The 19,101-nt window shown below is 37.8% G+C and overlaps 1 protein-coding gene and 1 pseudogene across 3 annotated transcripts in view; one reads left to right on the forward strand and one right to left on the reverse strand.

Annotated features, from left to right (window-relative positions):
- The window catches only part of MIB1 (MIB E3 ubiquitin protein ligase 1), a 133,589-nt gene that overhangs the window by 6,229 nt on the left and 108,259 nt on the right, over nt 1–19,101 (reverse strand). For all 3 annotated transcript variants that reach the window (XM_050767618.1, XM_050767617.1, XM_050767620.1), the window contains 5 exons: nt 17,419–17,600; nt 15,124–15,316; nt 10,340–10,418; nt 6,667–6,780; nt 5,278–5,378 (listed from right to left, as the gene is read on the reverse strand). In XM_050767618.1, the coding sequence (XP_050623575.1) occupies nt 5,278–5,378; nt 6,667–6,780; nt 10,340–10,418; nt 15,124–15,316; nt 17,419–17,600 (669 nt within the window). The remainder of the gene's footprint in view (nt 1–5,277; nt 5,379–6,666; nt 6,781–10,339; nt 10,419–15,123; nt 15,317–17,418; nt 17,601–19,101) is intronic.
- LOC126941470 (60S ribosomal protein L34-like) lies at nt 8,557–8,940 on the forward strand (annotated as a pseudogene).

Consider the following 19,101-nt stretch of genomic DNA (forward strand, 5'->3'; position numbering starts at 1 on the left):
GTTGCCAGGCTGGAGTGCAGTGGCACAATCTCAGCTCACTGAAACCTCTGCCTCCCGGGTTCAAGTGATTCTACTGCCTCAGCCTCCCAAGTAGCTGGGACTACAGGTGCACACCACCACACTCAGTTAATTTTTTTGTACTTTTAGTACAGATGGGGTTTCACCATGTTGGTCAGGATGGTCTTGATCTGACCTCGCGATCTGCCTGTCTCAGCCTCCCAAAGTGGTGGGATTACAGACATAAGCCACCACGCCCGGCCCAATTAGTTCTTTCTAAATAATGTCTTTTTACCAATCAATTGTTGCCTTTTCCAAAACTACCCACAGCCCACCCTGCCCACTCCTCCCATGTTGTGTCTTTAAAGACTCCAGACTCAGGTGGTAGAGGGGAGAGAGGCAACTTGACTTCAAAGGGATGACTGGACTTTGGAGGAGAGATGGCTTAACTTCAGGGAAGAGACAGCCGGACTTCAGGGGAAGATTACCTGCCTGTCCCACCTCCACTCCAGTTCCCCTCTCTGCTGAAAGCCATTTGCATCACTTAATAAAACTCTCTGCCTTCACCATCCTTCAAGTGTCCAGGTAACCTCATTCTTCTTGAACACTGGACAAGAGCTCGGGACACACCAAGTGTGGGTACCCAAAATAAGGCTGTTAACACTGGCCCTTTGCCCTCACTGGCGGAGGGCAGCTACCCCACATGATGAGGCAAGGGGCCAACTGAGCTGATAACACACCGCTGTCCATGGAAGGCAGAACTAAGAGAGCACTCTAACACACACCCTAAGGGACTTTGGAATCGCAGGCACCCCTACCTGGGTGCCACCGCATGGATCCTGCAATTGCTCATTCATGTGCTCCCTCCCGCAAGCACCTGAGCACAGTGGCTAAGTAAACAGGGCACCTCTGTCACAAGTCTGACAAAGGGGTTGAGAAAAATCCTGCATCAACTGCTCTCCAGCCTGGGCGACAGAGCAAGACTCTGTCTCAAAACAAACAAACAAACAAAAAACTAAATAAACCAAAACATAATAGGAAATGGATGAAAACAGCTCCATTCAGTCTAACTGAAATTCCCTGAATCTAGGTACTCAGCTGCTCTTGTATAAAAAGAAGGCTGTGTCACACAATACATAGTGCAGGGTGGGGAGCAGTGCTGAGAAGTAGCTGAGAACACTTGTCAGGCACTATGCTTAGATAGGATACAATCTCAGTCCTGGTATCACTCCCACTTGGAAAATGAGGAAACTAGGCTCAGCAGGATTGAAAAATCTTCCTCAAAGCAAGCCCTAGTGTGAACCAACTCAGGGCCCCAGAGTTCTTGCTCTTAGACACTGTGCTGCACTGTATTACTATCAATGTAGATTCCCCTGAATTAAAACAAATTAACCTTACATATTAATAAATGTAAATTTCATGAACTTGCAAGAATGTAGAAGTATGTCAGCTATATATGAAATTCACAAAACACATTTTACATTTATAAAATCATATTTGCCTTAATGTATCATAATACTTTCTGATTTATAGCTTTCCCAAATAACATGGAAATAACTAAAAAGAAATGTCTTCATTAAAAAACTAGGCCTAAAGCCTATATGACATGTTGTTACCAACTGTTACCAACTTTGAGAATACCAGAGATCACTGTAAAAGGAATTGTAGCCTAAATTGTTAGACCCACTCCTCCAAAGCAAACTGTCTTAAAGTTTTGAGAAGCAAAGCTGTAGAAAATCCCATCTTTTTGGATTTTAAAAAGCCGGCCAGGCACGGCAGCTCACGCCTGTAATCCCAATACTTTGGGAGGCCGAGGTAAGAGGATCGCTTGAGCCCAGGAATTCAAGACCAACCTGGGCAACATAGACATCATCTCTACAAAAAATAATAAATTAGCCAGGCATGGCAGCACATGCCTGTAGTCCCAGCAACTTGGGAGGCTGAGGTAGGAGAATTGCTTGAGCCCAGGAGTTTCAGTATGCAGCGAGCCATGATTGTGCCATTGCACTCAAGCCTGGGTGACAGAGTAAGATCCTGTCTCAAAAAAAAAAAAAAAAAGATTGATAATGTCATTAATAATTTTATGTCTATTAAATTTTCAAGAGGTATTTGTAATATTGGATAACTCTTATTTCCAAAAGTAGACACATCTGTGCAGCCTGTGTTAAGTTTACTTTGAGATTAGTATATCCTTAATACCAAGTTAAATTAAATTTTATCTGTTAAAGAAACACTGTGGTAATAGACTGGAGATTTAAATGAAGAGAGTTATTTGAATGTTTTCTGGTTGTTTTTTTGTTTGTTTTTAACAACCTTGAAGGGAGTCCCTATAAGAAATCCCATCATTCCTCAATAAAACTGCTTAAATACTTCAGTGATAAAATATGGTGATGAGGATTATTTAAGGGAGAATAAACTTGGGTAGAATGCTAACCTTTGGATGTAATAGAGCTGAATTATTCTTTTAGGATCCATATAGGGTTCAATAAATGTCACTATTCATGTTAACAATTTTAACTCACAATTAGAATATAAAATGCTTTTTATAGAAGACATGTTCAAAAATCAGCTTATTCTGTAGATGTCTTATGGGAAAGGAATCAAGATGCTAGGAGCTTCAAATGTTTAAAAATGTTTTTATTTTATATTTGATGTATTAGATACATTAAATGTTTTATTTTATATTAGAACTAGCCAAATATGTTCCAAATTACATTAAGAACCTTTAAATTCATATTGATCTTTACTTATTCATTCTCTAACAAGTATCACTAGATGCTGGATTTCAAAAGAAAAACTGGTCCAATCAGAGTTTTCATCTCTTCAGATGGGGGTTAAAATGCCTAATACATTCAGACATTCAATTATTTCCCCCCCAACCCCCACAAAGAGATGGTTTCTCACTCTGCCATCTGGACTGGAGTGCAGTGGCACAGTCATAGCTCATTTCAGCCTCAAACTCCTGGGCCCCAGTCATCCTCCTGCCTCAGTTTCCTGAGGAGCTGGGACTCCAGGCATGTGTCATCACAGCCCGCTGATTTATTTTAAAAATTTTGTCGAGACAGGGTCTTGTTATGTTGCTCAGGCTGATCTCAAACTCCTGGGCTCGAGCAATTCTCCCACCTCAGCATGCTGAGCAGCTGGGATTACAGGCACACATCACTGCAACTGACCAATTCTTAATTACTTATCACAAGGGTCATTAGTTATCCTGGGCTGCTAACTACTGACCATGTTATTTTCTTATAAATTCAGATAGAAAACACAGGAGTGATGATTCTAACAATTGAATGGCAATACTGACGTGATTGGCTAAATAAAGAACTGCTCAAGCCTGTAAATCAGATTTAGTAACTTGGTCAAATGGTAAGGTATGGCCAAAAAGAAAAAAGACTTGCTGTCTTACTTAACATAACAAACCTACAAGTTTTTGCTAATTTTTTTATCTTATTGTTGCTTTTATTAAGTATTAGGTAGATATAAAAGAGTACATTTGTTGATACATATAAGATGTAAAGAACAGCCAGGCACGGTGACTCACGCCTGTAATCTCAGCACTTTGGGAGGGGAAGGTGGGTAGATCACTTGAGGCCAGGAGTTCAAGACCAGCCTGGACAACATGGCAAAACCCTATCTCTAATAAAAACACAAAAATTCGCTGAGGGTGGCGGTGTGCACCTGTAGTCCCAGCTACTTGGGAAGCTGAGGCATGAGAATCACTTGAATCTGAGAGGCAGAGGTTTCAGTGAGCCAAGATTGCACCACCGCACTCCAACCTGGGTGACAGAGTGAGAGTCTAAGAAAAAAAAGAAAAAAAGATACAAAGAATAACATAACAAACACCCAGTTTAAACTATGGAATGTTACTCTTATTTTTGAAGCCCCTCTATAAATCCTCCCCAGTCCTTTCCATGTATCCCTCACTGATGACTACTATGGTGAATTTTGCATTATCTTTCCCCTGCTTTTCTTTATGGTATATGTGTGTACAGACACATTTTTCCTTTCTTTTTTTTTTTTTTTTTTTTTTTTTTTGAGACAGTCTCACTCTGTCACCCAGGCTGGAATGCAGTGGCACGATCTTGGCTCACTGCAACCTCCACCTCCCAGGTTCAAGCGACTCTCCTGACTCAGCCACCAGAGTAGGCTGCGACTAGAGGCACGCACCACCGCGCCCAGCTAAATTTTGTATTTTTAGTAGAGACTGGGTTTTGCCATGTTGGCCAGGCTGGTCTTGAACTCCTGAACTCAGGTGATCTGCCTGCCTCAGCCTCCCAAAGTAGTGGGATTACAGGCGTGCGCCATCATGTCGGCCCCTTTCTATTAAAGTATCACACGTATATAGAAATGTTCATGACTTATAAGTGTACAGTTTAATACAAGTTCACAAACTGATCAAGCTCATGTATCTGGTACTCAGATCAAGAAACAGAGCATTCAGACCTAGAGACTTCCCTTCTTCCCTTGTGCCCCTTCCAGCCGTCTCTTGCCAAGAAAACCACTATCCTTGATTTTTTTTTTTTTTTTTTTTTTGAGACGGGATCTCATTCTGTCACCCAGGCTGGAGTGCAGTGGTGCGATCACAGCTCACCACAGCCTCGATTGTCCAGGTTCAAGTGATCCTTCCACCTCAGCCTCCAAGTAGTTGGGAGGTCACCACACCCAGCTAATTTTTTTTATTATTATTTGTAGAGTTGAGGTCTCACTGTGTTGCCTAGGCTGCTCTTGAACTCCTGGGCTCAAGAAATCCTCCTACTTTGGCCTCCCAAAGTGCTGAGATTGCAGGCATGAACCACTGTGCCTGGACTACCTTCGACTTTTAATACCATCTGTATGGGTTTTTTCCAAGTTTATATTCCTAAACAATAATCTGTTCCATTTTATTAGATAATGACAAACTGTCTTCCAAAGTGTTTCTACTAATACATATTCCCACCAGCAGTGTATGAGTTATGGCTGCTACATATTCTGCCTAACACTTGATACTGACTGTCTTTAACATTTTCCTCAATCTAACAGTTATGAAAAAGAACTTCCTTGTGGTTTTAGTTTTCATTTCCTGATCACTAATGTGATTGGACAATTTTTTCATGTTCATTGGCCATTTGTGTGTTACCTGTTTTGGAAAGTGCTGATTAAACCCTCTAATCATTGCAAATATTCAAGTAATACAAGTGATACACTAATATAAACCATACTTATTACAGAAACACTAGTAGTTTTACGGGAAAATATTCAGTGCCATTCATAGCGTCACTGTTTACATGAAATCATTATTACCTGCTCTTTAATGTCTTGTAACTGTTGCTGCAACTTTTGCACATCTGCATTGACATTGGTATTATCCTTGTCCTTTTGTAACACTGGAATATTCCCACTTGCTGTAATGTAGATTTTAAAAGATTTTCAGTTATTATTGCTTTGACAGAATGACATTGTATTTATAAAATTATTAGTTTTGTTTATTAAAAACATAAAACTATTATTACAATCCTCTTTAAAAATTTTTCTCACTCTTGGACAACAGATACAGTAGTGACATTCTGTTACACTCTTCCATTTATGAGCTCCAAAAAGAAATAGTTCGCACATTAATTTATAATTATATTTAATTCAGCCAGAGCACAATCCATACACAGACTTCTGGGTTTTCCAAGGCTCTACATGCTTCCTTTGGCAAGCTCACCAATACATTCTATGCTTGTTTCCTCTGTTCCTGTACCATATGAACCAAGAAAGTAACCAGCAGAGTTTTGGCCAGCTTTGGCAGCAATAATTAAAATCTCTTAGATGATTTTTATGAGGACATACAAAAATCTAGTCTCCTTTCTTTATGACTAAACTTCCTTGTTATTACTGATTTGAGATGAGGAACTCAAGAAAGGCCATCATTCATAGTACGCAAACATGAAGGGCAATCTTTGATTTCACTTTTCCTATTCTCTAGATCCTTGGTCTTTTATTCTAGTTAATCTGTCCCTGAGATTTTTATTCTGTTCTATTTGTGATAAAGACAAAAATCTCACGCAGAAGTTGCTACACACTAATGCTCTTCCTCATCTGCTCATAAAACATGTTCAGAGAATATAAAATCAAAGAAACATTCAGCTAATATCTAGTGCAAAGAGAAAAAATACTTTGAAATAGCTGTACTACTGAAAATGTTGAGGGGAAATCATTTATTTTTCATTTTTCCACCCTTTCACTGTTAACATTTTTGTTTGCCTCTAATTACTCTGCCCCAAATAATTACCATTCCATAAAAAACCTAAACGAAGTAAACAAACCTGTTGAATAATGGAAGCAGGTTAATACTCTCAGTAAACTGAAAAATAAATTGTAATATGGTGCCCCGCCCCTGGACAAAACACACTAAACTTCATCTTAAAATAGAGCACAAATTTTCTTTATGCAAGAACACAACAATATTCTTAATAGCACACATGTTTCTCAAAAGATTGATGTTACAGTTCTATAATCACAGAAAAATAGAATTTCAGGTTTCTTGTAATATAACAAGAGCACCAGAAAACAATACCTGCTCCACTGTGGATCCAAGTCAGACATCTTAGGTTTTATAAGGCAGTAGTATATTACGAAAGAGAAGAGGTATTCATGCAAGTCCCCAAAAAAAGCAAAATATGAAAATGCTTAAGACAATTGACTTACAGATATCATCAGTGGCATCTTCTGAACTTTTCCCTCCACAGCACATAATGAAAGGCACTCTTCGTTCAACTACTGCTCGACACTGCACACACTTTTTCATCAGGTTAGCACAGTCTGGAAAATGGTAACACAGACACTTCTTACAAAAGAGAACATTAATGAGAGTGTTGCCTTTCTCTGCTAATCTTTATGACTTAAACTTCACACTGAAATATATGTCATACACGTTACATCAATATGCAATTCTACCTCCTTAAAATGTTATCAACCTAAGAATGAGTATTCTCCATTGGTAGCCTCCAGAATAGAGAGCCCTCCATTATGAAAACAATGACATTTTCTAATACAGCTGAATAAACTGTGAAATTTGTTTTTTAAAGAAATAAGTGAAACAATAAATATTTCAAGATCTTAAGACTTGAGAATAAAGGAGAGAGATAATAGTGACAAATGTCAACTAATACTAGAATTATAAGCTTGTTTACATGATAATTTTCTTTATATTTGTTTATTTTTATTTTACTTTAAGCTCTGGGATACATATGCAGAACGTGCAGGTTTGTTATACAGGTACACGTGTGCCATGGTGGTTTGCTGCACCTATCAATCCATCACCTAGGTTTTAGGTCCTGAAGGCATTAGCTATTTGTCCTAATGCTCTCTCCCACCCTGCCCACCACCCCGCCAACATAATAATTTTCTAAAAATATTTTCTATTATAAATGGCTTTTCTCTAAAAGTGCTAAAATATACTGAACAATTCTTTCCTTCTCTTACCAAATTGATGCAATGTAACAAGGAAATTGCTTACTGATTGCTTTTTTAATATAGCAGTTCAGGAAAAAAAATTTAATTTTCATAAAAGATTATCTTTCTAATATTTGATTTGCAAAGGCTATAAACAATATTTCAGAAGAATGCATTCCCATTCCAATAAGAAATATCTAGACACAACTGTATGTTGTGAATTGTTAATACTACCTTACATCTAAACTTGTTAATTAATTATAAAATAACACACAGCAATTCAACATATTCTTTCTCGTTAACATTATGAAAATGTATTCCATATCTTAGCCTACATATCAAGTGTCTTGTCATTTCAAAAATGGGAAAAATAATGGAAACCATGGCAGAATATCCAGGTTACGGCAAACCACTAGATTTGAACAAAGCACAAAACCACTGATGTGGACAGAGTAGGGCCTACATTCCTAACAGTTTACTACGCACACTGATGGATGGAGAACAGTTAGTTACCAAGGCTGACCTCATGCCAAAACCTAAACATAAATGGGTCTGACGCTTGGTTATACATGATGCACTAGGTAGGAGCTAACGCTAAGTGGAAATCTGGTTTGGGATTTGTCTTCAATTTGAAGGCAGATTTTTTTCTTAAACATAAGGACTAATTGACTAAATATATAATATATAAACACAATTATCTAAAATTAACTGTTTAGTTATTGTATTGTTTCTATCTTTGCTTCTATCTTCTCTGTTTGTATTGTTTCTATCTATATTGTTTCTAATCTTTCTTCAGCACCTCCAAAAGGGATGTAATCTCTCCTTCCTTTGGCATGCCAAGGCACTTTCACCGCCTAACCTGACTGTGATGGCAGTACTGCACTAACTACGTTACCGTATACTCCTTGGGAAAGGAATATATTCCACCTCAGTTTCATCTCCCTTAGCAAATAAATGTTTAAGAGCATGTCTATAAAATAGAGAAAACCATCTACTTCTTGGGATTGTTCTGAAAATAAATGAGGAAATACTCAAAAAGAGATTAAAAATGCCTGGTACAGAGTTAAGAGCTCAATAAAAGTTGGTTGTTGCTCTTGTCATTAAATACATTTTAAAGCAAAGACTGTTTTTCCTCTTCCAGGGATGCTATCTAGAGGCACTCAGCATGATCTAGTTTTGACACACCATCATAGGCTTTCCTACAACACAGCATTTAACAAAACTAGGCTGTCCCAAACCCTGGTATTGTTAACTTTATATCAAGAAGGTAGGGAAAGCACCAATGTCTGCATGTGGCGTGTGCTCAGGCAGACTTCAAGGGATTCATGCTGTGAGACCTAAAATTCTTGTAAGGTTGTCTAAAATTTTAAAAACTGTCAGCACGGCCGATAGTGTTTCCATGACTGCTAAATGTACCCATGACAGGATCAAGAATGCTTTCCTTTCAAAGAGCAGAATGTCATTGTGAAAATGTTGAAGGCACAAGCCCAGAGTCAGAAGGCTAAATTTAAAGCTGAAGCTTTTTAAATAAAAAAAAAAAATCTTAATTTAATTTTAAAAAAATTTAAAAAGGAACAAAGGCCATGGCAAAAATTCTGGAAGCTCCTGGGGGGAAATATTATATTAAGGCTCTAGAATCTGTGTTATCAACTAATAATTATAATCATCTTCCAAGTCTCATGTAGGTATCACTTTGGTGAATGATAGATATCAGCAAACTATACCTGAGGGCCAAATCTGACCTGTCATCTGCTTTTATAAAACCAGTTTCATTGAACACAGTCAGGCCCATTTATTTACATATTTTCCATGGTTGTTTTTGCACCACAGTGCAGAGTAGAGCAGTGGGAAAGAGTTGAGTGGTTACTACAGAAACCATGTGGCCTACAAAGCCAAAAATATTTACTATTTCACCCTTTACAAAAAATGTCTGCCAACCTCTGGCCTATGAAAACTTAAGTAACCTGAGTCCTTTTTACTTAAGACAGAGAATTCTTTATGTGCCCTTTTGATAGCATTGGGAATAGCCATTATACCACTCTTTTGTAAACAAAAACAGTCACTTTAGGCAAAATGTCACAAAAGAAAACCTTCACCCTTTCTTCAGTTGACCAGCTGCCTATTGCAATTTTTTATTTTATTTTATTTTTATTTTTTGAGACAGTCTCAGTCTGTTGCCCAGGCTGAGGACACGAGAATCGCTTGAATTGGGAAGGCAGAGGTTGCAGTGAGCTGAGATTGTGCCACTGTACTCCAGCCTGGGTGACAAAGCGAGACTCTGCCAAAAATAAAAAATAAAATAAAATAAAATCCTTTACTGACAAAATGAAGAAAAGCAAAGGGAAGAGAATATTTAACAGTGTATGAACTTGAAAAGAACAAGGGCAAAGGCCTTCAAGACAATATATTTAAAAGAAACTTTAAAACATCTTTTAAATTTTAATACTATCCTCACAAAGAAAAGATTTCTAAAAGCTCTCTTGGCATAAAAGTTTACAGAAGGCCAGAAATTACAGCCCCAGAAACGGTTGCTGTTGATTCTTCTGCAGTGAGGAAAGTACACAGGAGAGGCAATATTAAGGTGAAGACAAATGAAGACATGCTAATTTTATATGTGAACAAAGGCTAGACTAAATGTTTTAATATTTATTTTTCAAAATAAATGTCTATTATGTGTAGAAAGAGACCCTTTTGTGCTAAATACAACTGAAATAAAACACAGCATATTCAGTCTTCCCTAATGCTCAGACGCATGGAGGGAAACAGCTGACATTCTAGTATGGAGAAAGAAATAGAAGGTACTCGGGGCCCATCAACTTTTTTAAGAGTTATCCAAAAGCAAAAGCAAAAAAACCCTCAAAACCATAATTTTGTTTCACTTTCTATTTTTATAATAATATTGAGGAACTCTGTATAAGCTACTTACTCTCACAAGCACACATGTGGCCGCAGGGTTGAAAAAGAACAGCTGCTTTCTTGTCAGAGCATACCACACATTCTTCAATCTATAGAAAAAGAGGTTACAGCACAGAGTGACCATCTATAGATAAATCTAGTAACGTTAACAAGTTCGATTATATCCAAATGTATTTCCTCCATAAGAAAACACTCTAGGCACAGAGAAATTTAACACACACTTTCCCCTCATCCTCTACTTTCCTGGTTATTCATTTTCACATCTTTATATATCCTAGCTTAACAGGCACTTATTTCTATTCTACCTTCATCTCCCTATCTGTCCTAAAATATAGAATAAAAAAAAACTCCACTTCCTCTGAGAAAGCCTCTGGAGGCTTCAATATTTTTTCCCCCAAAAACTACTTTTGAGGGGGAACTAAAAAAGACAATGAACAAATAAAGTAGTAAAATAAGAAATGACTAGGCCGGGTGCAGGGGTTCACGCCTGTAATCCCAGCACTTTGGGAGGCCGAGGCAGGTGGATCACAAGGTCAAGAGATTGAAACCATCCTGGCTAACACAGTGAAACCCCATCTCTACTAAAAATACAAAAAATTAGCCAGGCGTGGCAGCGTGCACCTGTAGTCCCAGCTACTCCGGAGGCTGAGGCAGGAGAATGGTGTGAACCCAGGAGGCGGAGCTTGCAGTGAGCCGAGATCATGCCACTGCACTCCAGCCTGGGTGACAGAGCGAGACTCCATCTCAAAAAAAAAAAAAAGAAATGACTGAAAGAAATGACTAAAAGAAGACAGATTTTGGCCGGGCGCGGTGGCTCAAGCCTGTAATCCCAGCACTTTGGGAGGCCGAGATGGGCGGATCACGAGGTCAGGAGATCGAGAGACGATCCCGGCTAACACGGTGAAACCCCATCTCTACTAAAAAATACAAAAAACTAGCCGGGCGAGGTGGCGGGCGCCTGTAGTCCCAGCTACTCGGGAGGCTGAGGCAGGAGAATGGCGTAAACCCGGGAGGCGGAGCTTGCAGTGAGCTGAGATCCAGCCACTGCACTCCAGCCTGGGTGACAGAGCAAGACTCCGTCTCAAAAAAAAAAAAAAAAAAAAAAAAAAAAAAAAAGAAGACAGATTTCTAATATTAATAAAAATCTAGCTAGACTAGCCAAATTGCTAAAATCCAAGAGGGATTTTTCTGTTTACCCACATTTAAGATACTCTACCTTAAAGTGCCCTTTTCCAGAACTTGGTCAGTTCCCATGCTGCCTGAAGCCCACGGCTTTGGGCTGTTCTTTCTCCCTGATCTCTAGCAAGACTTCCACAGCCTATCCATAATCTCCCTCACTTTCACCTCCTCTTCATGTCCACTTAATCTGAGCTTGGACATTTAACTATTAATTACCTTGGCTCTGGCTTCCTGTATCCCCACCCCACAGCCCTTGGCTACTCATCTGTCTTTCACCTATTCTCCCTTCTAACACACAGCCACATTTAGCCATCTCTGGCGTCACTTAATATTACTGTTCAAAAATGGCAACTACTATTCACCTACAGCATCACCCAAACAACCAAATACATGTACGCATGCTCTCTCTCTTTCTCTCTATGGACTTTCCCAACTTACACCTCAGTATGCACACAGTATTTATGTAAGTATAGAAAAAGTGGAATGCAGTAAGACATGGTTGATCAAGACACTGACATTCCTGGATTCAAAATCTACCTCCAACACCAACAAATTACCTAACATTGTTGGGCTACAACATTATTTATCTAAACAATAAAGAATAATCCTTCACAGGGTGATAAAGAGTAAATCAGATAGATATAAAGTAGTTCAATGTGTAATATATAAAATCAGTGCCTAATACATAATAATTATCTTCTCCTTTCTATATAACGTGTTGGTTTTTAAAATGGTTTCCACTGCATTTGTCTTTTTGTCTGAATTGTTTCTAAAGAGTTTAAAATAATATAGCCAACTGCTCTAAAAACCATATCTGTGGCCGGGCGCGGTGGCTCAAGCCTGTAATCCCAGCACTTTGGGAGGCCGAGACGGGCGGATCACGAGGTCAGGAGATCAAGACCATCCTGGCTAACACGGTGAAACCCCGTCTCTACTAAAAAATACAAAAAACTAGCCAGGCGAGGTGGCGGGCGCCTGTAGTCCCAGCTACTCGGGAGGCTGAGGCAGGAGAATGGTCTAAACCCGGGAGGCGGAGCTTGCAGTGAGCTGAGATCCGGCCACTGCACCCCAGCCTGGGTGACAGAGCAAGACTCTGTCTCAAAAAAAAAAAAAAAACCGTATCTGTACCTATTCCCCTATTGTAAGAAAAAAATTGTGGCCATACCTTTTCCTCCTGAATTATGTCCTCAGGTTAGACTTCCAGGAGTGGAGTCACTAAACCAAAGCATACTGTGTCATGTTTGTACATACAGCCGGGTTGGCCTCCTAGACTCCAGTTTAGAGACTGCCTGTTTGCCACTTTCCTTGCTAGCATTTTTTAAAACGTATATTTGCTATTTCAACAGAAATAGTTCATGTTAATTTATTTCTTTCTTTGTATTTCTCTAACAGAAAAGGATCCCATGCTTGTTTATACCACCCTCCAAATACTGTAATTTGTTTTTCTTCAATGAAGATGTTCATTATCCTTTAACCACTTGGGGTCACTATTTCTTCATAGTCAAAGGCTCTTCAACCAACCTGGCAAATCTGTTGGGTGGGTGTATCAATAGTTTTTCTACTTTTCTACAGATTTAAAACTTTTATATTTAAAAATCAAATTGCAAGCCTATTAATTCTTGAAATAACTATATTCAAAAGGTCTGAAAAAGAATGAAAGCATATTCTTTCCTCTTTCCTCTCTCCTTCTCTGTTCCATCAACTGTCCCTTGCAGACATCATTCTTAATTTTGTCTATGCACCTGAAAAGAACAGGGGCTTAAGAATCAAGAGACCTGCATTCAAGAACCAGCTGTCAGTATATTTCTTTGAGCCACAGCTTTTGTAAGAATAACTTCATAGCTAAGACTCTGCTTCTGACAACTTGAGGCTCTAAACTCCTACTCAGTTTATAACTCTCTTAAAGCACCTATAACACCCAATATGACAGAGTAGCTTATATATAAGTCATAGTTTACCAATAGACTACAAATTTTTAGCAGGTGATTATTATATACATCTTTGTCTTGACTATAAAACAGGAGTTCAATAAAGGTTTGTTGAAACAGGGTTTAATCTAACAAAAAGTTTCAAACACAATGGCAGAATACACAGATCAATCTAAAAACAAAAGAATGGCTTAAATTTTTGTTCTTCTTTTATATTCTTTCCCAAACTATTACTTTGTAAGCAGGCACCTAAAGCAAATTATAAATGCCAAGTAGAATGATCCACATTAATTTATTAAGCAGGGTTAACACCTATTTAATACAAATGAAATGCCAACACAGTGTTTGGCACACAGTAAGTGCTATTAGTTCACCCTTCTCAGCTTTATGAATTGATCAAGCAGCTACATACATACAAGCACTCCAGTATCTCCTATCAAAACTAACTTCCTTGTGCTTTTTCCTGTGCCAAAAATTCTATGAAAGATACATTAATTTGGATCATAAAAACCACCCAGGCTTAGAAGGTTGAAAATAGAAGAAGCAGTATCAAGGCAACACCTTTTAAGTCACTGCCAGCTAATTCATTATGAGAATTACTAACAGCTCCTTTCTTATTAATGATGGTTAATGAATAGCTTAAGAAAAAATAAATAGCAAGACAGAAATAAAGATTATAAAAAGAAGGGAATGGAAAAAGAAATATAAACTCCATGAGTTTTTACTTCAAAACCAATATACTCTTTGGTTTAAACTATTCACCTCGAGAGAAACATTTGTAAGAAACTCAAATTTCATTTTATATGCAACACACACACACATTTGAGTACTGAAAAACTAAAAAATAAATTATTTCAGTAAAGCAAAATTAGTAAATATGGTACAGTTATAATAAAGCACTAAGTTACATGGGAAACAATAAAACTCAGAAAAGAACTATACTTCCCAAAAAGCAAAAGGAGTCAAGAGAGAGAAAAAGTTCAGAGCAGATATAGATTTTGGCCATCACTAATTACAGGGAGACAAGACTTTATTTGCCTTCAGATGGGACATAATGTAAAGTGTGTGGCATCAACTGTGAAGCTTTCTTGCCAAAAATGTTAAGCAGACCCTGATCAAACTATTACATCTAACTTCCAGCTTACAGGAAACACAGAAGACAGCAAGTTAAACAACAACTTGATTAAACAATCAAATCTAGAATGTGTGACAATCTACCAAATAAATGAATTAAGTATTTTACAAACATGAATACAAAACAGTTTGTGTACTTCAAAAAAAGTGCAACATACAAGTAACTACAATCCAAAGTAGAATAAATCTATCTTTAGGTTACAGGGAGCTTTGAAAGCAAAATGGCAGATAATTTTAACTTTACCATACTTTAGATATAATGAAGGGAACACATAAACAGCTAAAAAAAATTTGGCAGTAAAAATGGTGTATCGATAAACTCAGATAATAATTAACTTAGCAAATCAGTACATTAATAAGCAAGATTGTAAACCAGCAATAAATTAAGAAATTCTGATCTCCTGATAAATACAGAAATTATATATTCCTGTATTTAAATCATTGTTTGGAAGAGCAAAATTACACAAATGCATGACGTCATTTAATCTTATTATTAATTCTAGTCTCAAAGAACTGCATAAAATGACAAAATACTATATTAAATATATCTTACCTTTGTCCTGGATTGAACCTGTTCTTTACAGATGAGGCATTTCTTGACTCGTGGAGAACATAAAGAACAGGTAGCAATATGTCCACATGGGCCAAAAAGAGTATCTCTCTTCATATCTGAGCACACCATACACTCTTCTAAGGTTTCAGAATCATTACTAATCATAGAAGGACTCCGAGAACCCACCTGACCACTAATAAAAGAAAGTATTTCAAATCAAGCCTATCTTATTACAAATTCACTTATTAAAATGTTTAAAAATACACCTGGAGCATCACTAGTATACATAAAAAGTCATATAAAAGAATTAAGCTTTAACATCTGTATGTGAAACACTAAATTTTTGTGTTTATATACATCTCTGCATCTTTAGGTACTTCTAACACAATTCAAACTTCAAACTGAACACTCACTCACCCAGTGGAAAAGGATAAATCTTCTAACAATGAAATAAAAAACAGCAATAAAAAAAAACTTAGCATAAACAAAATTTTGCTCAGAACCTGTTGTATCTATATAGAACCAGCAGAGGAAGGCATAGGAATAAAACAAAAATCCCCACCAGCCCCCATGTTATTTATCCTAACCAAAGATGGAACAAAGTGTCATCAGAGTCCACAACAGATAGGGCACTTTGGAAAATATAACACTTCAGCTGCTGTTTTGACATTTTAAGTGTATCCTTAAGGCATATAAAATTATATTACAGAAAGATAGAATGCATCTGTAAACACAGACACAAGGCACAGAAATACATATGACCACCTACAGCTACAGAAAAGGGATGTCCTGTTTCTACCACAATCTTCAGAAACTCATGAACACATACACACACGTACACAAAGAGGGTCCATCTTAGACCCCATTGTTTAAAAGTTATTACTGCAGTAATTATAGTGCCTTGTATCTTTATATTTATAGATGCATTCTCTTTTTTATTTTGTTTTGTTTTGAGATGGAATTTTGCTCTTGTTGCCCAGGTTGGAGTGCAGTGGTGTGATCTTGTGTCACTGCAACTCCGCCTCCCAGTTCAAGCAATTCTCCTGTCTCAGCATCCCAAGTAGCTGGGATTACAGGCGTGCGCCCAGCTAATTTTTGTATTTTTAGTAGAGACAAGGTTTCACCATGTTAACCAGGCTGGTCTCGAACTCCTGACCTCAATCCACCTGCCTCAGCCTCCCAAAGTGCTGAGATTACAAGTGTGAGCCTCCGCACCTGGCCGATGCATGCTCTTTTTGTAATAGAATTTAATGTTCCTTAAGAATACACTTAAAGAAATGTATATACCTCACTATATTAATTTCCTCTATAACACAGTTCTATGCACAGATTCCAAAGAGATAATATTTCATCACTACACATAAATTAAAAGAGAGGCAAGGAACACTAAGGTTAAGGAACAGCTGCTGAAATTTCAGTGACAAGAACCAGGTATAAAGGGCAACAACAGTTGCACAGCACTGTTCAGATTAAAAAAAGCAATGAGATGTGTACCTTTTTGTACAGCCATAAAATCTCATAAGGAAATCAGTTATGTCATAAATAATAACTAAAATCACTGACATATCTTTCAGAAAAAGAGACAAATGTGAAATGATCATCTTTAGAGAAAACTCCACCAGGAACTGTTGCATTCATGTATTAATTCTGTCAATTCTCCATTGATAGTTACTGAGTGCACCTGTCAGGCACTGAGCAGGGTGCTAAGATTTATTACAGAGTTTGTGTGAGATATATACCCTGTTCACGGAATGTAAGTTGCCTCTCTTAGGAAGATTCTATTTAAATTTTAAATACAGAGCCAGGCACAGTGGCACATGCATAAAGTCCCAGCTACTAAGGATGAAGCAAAAGGATCGCTTGAGCCCAGGAGTTTAAGTCCAACCTGGGCAACACAGCGAGACCTATTTTTAAGAAATAATAATAATAAAATAAAAAATAAATACAATTTAAAATACATATAACATTAATAAAAGCAATTTTGCTAGAGGACTTTTTCTTATAAATCCCTCTAACACATGGGAGTACCAGAAGATCAGACTAGTTTAGTTTCTTGGAACTTATTAAGTATAGAGCATTGCACTTAATAATGTGTGGAATGTGGCATAAAATAAGAGACAAGCTGCCTGCAGAAAAATCTTCAATGAAGAAAAATTTCAGGGACGAAAGGGTCAACAAAAAGACACAGGAAAAGCAAAGATAAAGACATCTTCAAGTAGCCACGTCCTCCATTATGAAACCACATGATATTTTCTGTACAGAATATTAAGTTTTATGATAATAAATTATACAAACCTGACTTTTTCCTTATGACACTTTGCCAGTGCTTTGCAGAGATTCGGATCAGGACAGAGATCAAGTGGCGACTGGCCCTTCTTATTTCGAATGCTCAGGTCAGCGCCATTGGCTGCCAAGAAACAGGCAATAGATGCTGCACTCTTCTTCTCTGCCCCCTGGGTACCAAGTCCCATTATTAACTGCAATAAAATAAAAAGAGTCATGATTTTCCCTCTAAGAATCTGCCATCAATTCTTGCCATCACATATATGTATGTGTGTGTGTGTTGGAAATTTGTGACTTCCAGTCCTAATGTTCCCTCCCCACCGCTCTACCCCGGTTTTCTCAAGCATACACACAAGTATGCTTTCTCCAGTTGTAGAGGTGGACCTACATTCTCCAGCTGCAGAGGTGGACCAAAAATGGCCCAAACCAGTCAGATATCTCTACCTTACCTATGTGGCTAGTACAGGGATGGACAAATAACCCAAATCAAGTCAATTAAGCCCAACGGAACTCAAAAGTGGGACTTCCGATTGAGATACTAATTAATTTGGCTCTGAAGCAGTTAGCAACCAACTTGAAACAATGACAGGAGAGAAAACTGAGAAAAGAATCAATGACTAGGAACTGAGCCAAGATATAGAGAATGAGACAAATTAGGGTCTGATCATATTATCTGAGATTCTTCTCATCATCTTATGTGAAAATAGTAGCAATAATTGTTAACATTTATTGAGTGTCTAAAATGGATCAAGTATTATTTTACACACTTTCCATGATCTTTACAACAACCTTATCAAGGTAAGTGCTCTCCTCTTCCCATTTTAAAATGAGAAAAAAAGAGGCACACAGAGCTAAGAGAATTTACCCATGGTCATAAATAAGGCAGAGGTCTCAAACACTTTGGTCTCAGAACCTTTTTACCCTCTTAAAAATGATTTTAAAATTCTTATGGAAATGTGAAGGACTTAGAATAGTCAAATTAACTTCGAAAAAACAAGAAAACTGGAGGACTTACACTACCTGACTTCAACACGTATTATGTAGACAGTAATCAAGACTGGGGGAAATAGCTAAAAACATAGACCAATAGAACAGAATACATGATCCAGAAAGAGATCCTCACATAAACAATTAACTGATTTTGGATAAAAGTACACTGGCAATTCAGTAGAAAAAGAAAGTCTTTTCGGCCAGGTGTGGTGGCTCATGCCTGTAATCCCTGGACTTGGGGAGACTGTAGCCGGTAGATCACAAGGTCAGGAGTTCGAGACCAGTCTGGTCAACATAGTGAAACCCCGTCTCTACTAAAAATACAAAAAATCAGTGGGGTGTGGTGGTGTGCACCTGTAATGCCAGCTACTTGGGAGGCTGGAGCAGGAGAATCGCGTGAACCTAGGAGGCGGAGGTTGCAGTGTCCCAAGATCACACCGTTGCACTCTAGCCCGGGCAACAGTGCGAGACTCTGTCTCAAAAAAAAAAAAAAAAAAAAAAAAAAAAAGAAAAGAAACAGTCTTTTCAACTAATGGTACTGGAACAACTGGATATCCACAAGTAAATGAACCTGGATCCATACGTCACACAATATATAAAAATTAACTCAAAAAGAATCATAGACCTAAACATAACAGCTAAAACTTTATAAACTTCTAGTACAAAACATAAAACCTTAGTGATCTTGGGTTTGGCAAAGATGTC

The sequence above is a fragment of the Macaca thibetana genome, chromosome 18 (assembly GCF_024542745.1).
Source record: "Macaca thibetana thibetana isolate TM-01 chromosome 18, ASM2454274v1, whole genome shotgun sequence".
Lineage (NCBI taxonomy): Eukaryota > Metazoa > Chordata > Mammalia > Primates > Cercopithecidae > Macaca > Macaca thibetana.